This window comes from Etheostoma cragini, chromosome 11 (assembly GCF_013103735.1).
Source record: "Etheostoma cragini isolate CJK2018 chromosome 11, CSU_Ecrag_1.0, whole genome shotgun sequence".
NCBI classification, from domain to species: Eukaryota; Metazoa; Chordata; class Actinopteri; order Perciformes; family Percidae; genus Etheostoma; species Etheostoma cragini.
The window spans coordinates 707695-711919 of NC_048417.1; the positions used below are offsets into that span (position 1 = coordinate 707695).

The following is a 4225-nucleotide window of genomic DNA, read 5'->3' on the forward strand; positions in this document are numbered from 1 at the left end:
GGTGATGTGCCGGCGTACCTGTTGGCCATGGTCTCCTTCCTCTCCACGATGTAGCCTGAGATGGGTTTCCCCCCGTCGCCCGCCGGCGGCTCCCAGCTGACCAGCGCCGAGTCGTGGAAGACCTCCTTCACGGTGGGCTGTCTGGGGGCGTCGGGGACCTCTGAGAAGGGACAGAACCACCGGTACCCCCCCGATCAGACACAGCGCTCATCAACAACAGTTAATAACTTGTTTTACTATATATTTTTAATTATTTGTTCCTATATTGTATGTTGTTATTCATTTACTGATGTACTGTATATTCTGTATTTTTCTGCTGCAACACTGAAATTTCTATCTATCTATCTTTCTATCTATCAATCTATCTATCTATCTATCTATTTATCTATCTATCTATCTATCTTTCCATCTTTCTATCTATCTATCTATCTATCAATCTATCTATCTATCTATTTATCTATCTATCTATCTATCTATCTATCCACTACCCAACCCTTCCAGATGGAGTACTCTGCAGGACCCTGTCCGTCTTTCTGGGGACATCTCTGGATGTCTCCTGCTGACTTACTGAAGATGTCTCTGGCCTTGGTCTCGGCCGACTGCAGCGGGTCGCTGATCCCGTAGATGTTCTGCGCCATGATCCTGACGATGTAGTCACGGCCCTCGATCAGCTTCGGCACCTGCAACAGACAGAGGGGGGACTGAGGGCTGAGGACTGAGGGCTGAGGACTGAGGACTGAGGACTGAGGACCGAGAACATACTGGCTGAAACAGCCTGAGGCCTGAGGACTAAGGCCTGTGGACTGAGGACTGAGGACTGGGGCCTGAGGCCTGAGGCTTGAGAACTGAGGCCCAAGGACTGAGGCCTGAAGCCTGAGGACTGAGGCCTGAAACTTGAGGCCTGAGGACTGAGGCCTGAGGCCTGAGGTCTGAGGACTGAGTCCTGAGGCCTGAGGACTGAGGCCTGAGGCCTGAGGTCTGAGGACTGAGTCCTGAGGCCTGAGGACTAAGGCCTGTGGCCTGAGGCCTGAGGACACCAACATTTCTCCTATTCTATTTTTCCCGGAGACGCTTCCAACACGCTTGCGTTGTTCTATTTCTAGCATGCACGCGTTTTTGAGCCGCGCATGAGACGTGTGCGTTACGCAGGCTGTGTGTAAGCTCTAACCTGTTACCATGTGAACTGAAATAAAAATGGACACGCCACGCAGCCAGTGTGTAGCCGATCAATGGAAGCACATCTAAAGGATGATGTCCCCACCTTGCAGGACGTCCTGGTGCAGGACGAGGTGACGGGCATCCACAGGTCTCGGTTGGTGTCCCTCTTCTCGACGATGTAGTTGGACACGGCGCAGCCCCCGTCGTCCGTGGGGGGGCTCCAGGAGATCACCATGTAGTTGCTGTAGATCTCATTGAAGACCACGGGGCCCATTGGAGGCTTGGGCCGGTCTTGGGGGGGGAAATTCAGACATGTTAATCTCCGCATTTATTTAATTAAAAAACATGTGGTGGGTTTCAGAATCTGATTCTGTTTTCTTGAGTCAGCGTGTATCTGCCGTGAGTCAGTGTTGTGCCGGCGCAGCAACTCACCGACCACGGTGACGGTGCAGACTCCAGTGCGGGCACCGGCGGCGTTCTCCACGCTGACGCCGTAGCAGCCGCTGTGCGCCCTCTTGGCCGCGCTGATGTTGAGGCTCAGGTGGCGCGCGGTGCTGTGGAGGCTGATCACGTCGTCCGCCTTCAGCTCCTCGTCGTTCTTGGTCCAGGTGATAGACGGCGCCGGTTTGCCGCCGTAGCGTCCCGACAGCGTGCACGAGTCGCCCACCTTCACCACTGTTTTCTCCCTAAAGTCCAGGTCCAGAGTCGGGGGTTCTGAGGAAAGACAAGGAAAAAATTATGAAAGAAAAGTTGAAACATAATACACACTAGACCCGTATTAAAGGGAGTGGAAAGAAGCCTTGGCGCAAGTCCCACTCTCTAAGAATCTCTGAGACTCTCTAAGACTCTGTAAGTCAGACTCTTTAAGTCTTTCTAAGTCTCTCTAAGACTATCTAAGTCCGACTCTCTAAGACTCTGTAAGTCAGACTCTTTAAGTCTCTCTAAGTCTCTCTAAGACTATCTAAGTCCGACTCTCTAAGACTCTCTGAGACTCTCTTAGACTCTCTAAGAATCTCTGAGACTCTCTTAGACTCTCTCGGTCCGACTGACTAAGTCTCTCTGACTCTCTAAGTCCAAATCTTCAAGTCTCTTTAAGACTCTCTTAGTTTGACTTTTTAAGTCTCTTTAGTCTTTAAGTCTCACTCACCCAGTTCGTCTCTGCACTGGACGGGCTTGGTGGCGTAAGACGCCTTGCCCTGTCCCACGGCGTTGATGGCCGCCACCCTGAACTCGTGGCTGGACCCGTCCTTCAGCCCCGTCAGGGTGAACTTCATGTCCAGCAGCTTGCTGTCTCCGCCGATGCGTGTGAAGATGTCCCGGCCGACCATGCGGGACTGCAGGACGTACTCCGTCACCTCGGTGCCGCCGTCGTACTTGGGCGGTCTCCAGGCAACCGAGAGCGAGTCCTTGGTAACCGCTGTGACGTGCAGGTCCTCTGGACGCTCCGGGACGGCTGGAGGACGCAGACAGAGACAGAAATGTGAGGAGACATATTAACGTAGTTACTTTTTAATAAAACTAGTTTCAGAGGTCTTAACCCTCTTCCCATAAAAATTGAAAAACAACACGTTTCTTGACTTTTTTGGGCGATTCAGGTTTTTTGGGGGATTCAGGTTTTTTGGGGGATTCAGGTTTTTGTTGTGTGCCAGACTCACATATGGGGTCCTTGATGAGGACCATCTTGTCGGTCTCGATGAAGGGCCCCATGCCGATGATGTTCTCGGCTGCGATCCTGAAGAAGTAGCCCTTGCCCTCGAGGAGTCCCTGCACCACGGCGTTCCTCCGGGTCACGGTGTAGGACACTGAGGTCCAGCCCATGCGGTCCGACTCCCTCTTCTCGATGATGTAGTTGGTGATGGCCGAGCCACCGTCGTCCTCGGGGGAGTACCACGTCAGCTTGCACGAGTCGTTGGTGAGATTCTCGCCGGCGAAGGGAAGACCGACGGGTCCGGGGACGTCTGGATGGGAAGACCGAGACCAATAAGACAAACTTATACATACACACACACATATATACTATACTTGACATTTTGAGAAGATGTCTCCATCTTTGGGCCACGCAGACTCACCCAGAACCTCCACGATGACGGCCTTCTTCCTCTCGCCGCCCTCGTTCTTGGCGCTCAGCGTGTAGATGCCCTGGTGTTGGCGTTTGCAGTTCTTGATGACCAGCGAGTTGGAGATGCCCGTCTTCTCCACCACGGCCTCCTTGGGAACCTCGGCGTCGTCGCGGCACCACGTGATCTCCGGGGCGGGCTTACCCGACACGTAGGCGATGATGCGGATGGTGGCGCCGGCGTGGACCACGATCTTCTCCTTCACCGAGGCGTCCAGGTCCATCTCCGGGGGAACTGGGACAGGAAGGGGGGGGGTATTAATCAAACTGGTACTAGAAGAGTCACAGAGATACAGCGGCATCCATCCATCCATCCATCCATCTATCCATCTATCTATCTATCTATCAATCCATCATCCATCCATCCCTCTAAGAATCGGACTGGGGCCGAGACATGTGGTCTCGGTCCTGGTGTGTCCCTAGTGAGTAGCGAGGCGGTCTTACTGGTTCTGTCCTTGGTCTCGATGAGCTCGGACACGAACCCCGGCTCCCCCTCTCCGGCCGCGTTCACCGCTTTGACCCGGAATCGGTAGAGACCGCCCTCCTTCAGACCAGCCACGACGAACTTGGTTCCTCTGATCTCGGTGTCCTTCGCCTGGAGGGAGACCAGAGGGGGATCAGGGCTGGAGGCAGCAGCAGCAACAACACAACAACAACAACGCAGCAACACAACAACACAACAACAACAGCAACACAACAAGACAACAACAAGAGCAACAGAACAACAGCAACAACAACAGCAACGCGGCAACAACACAACTACAACAACTCAACAACAACACATCAACAGCAAGGACAAAAACACAACAACAACTATAACAACACAACAAAAACACAACAACAACAGCAGAAACAACAACAACACAACAGCAACAATCTCTCTACCTATGACAGGTGTTCTTACCTTCTCCCTCCCTCCCTCCCTCCCTCTCAGGTGTTCTTACCTTCTCC

General features: G+C 53.0%; 1 protein-coding gene across 1 annotated transcript in view; it reads left to right on the forward strand.

Annotated features, from left to right (window-relative positions):
- The window catches only part of LOC117953076 (titin-like), a 225219-nt gene that overhangs the window by 145874 nt on the left and 75120 nt on the right, over nucleotides 1-4225 (forward strand). Inside the window, 7 exon segments of the mRNA XM_034885791.1 lie at nucleotides 55-182; nucleotides 1567-1766; nucleotides 2296-2638; nucleotides 2808-2952; nucleotides 3008-3114; nucleotides 3222-3544; nucleotides 3698-3803. Of these exon segments, the coding sequence (XP_034741682.1) occupies nucleotides 55-182; nucleotides 1567-1766; nucleotides 2296-2638; nucleotides 2808-2952; nucleotides 3008-3114; nucleotides 3222-3544; nucleotides 3698-3803 (1352 nt within the window).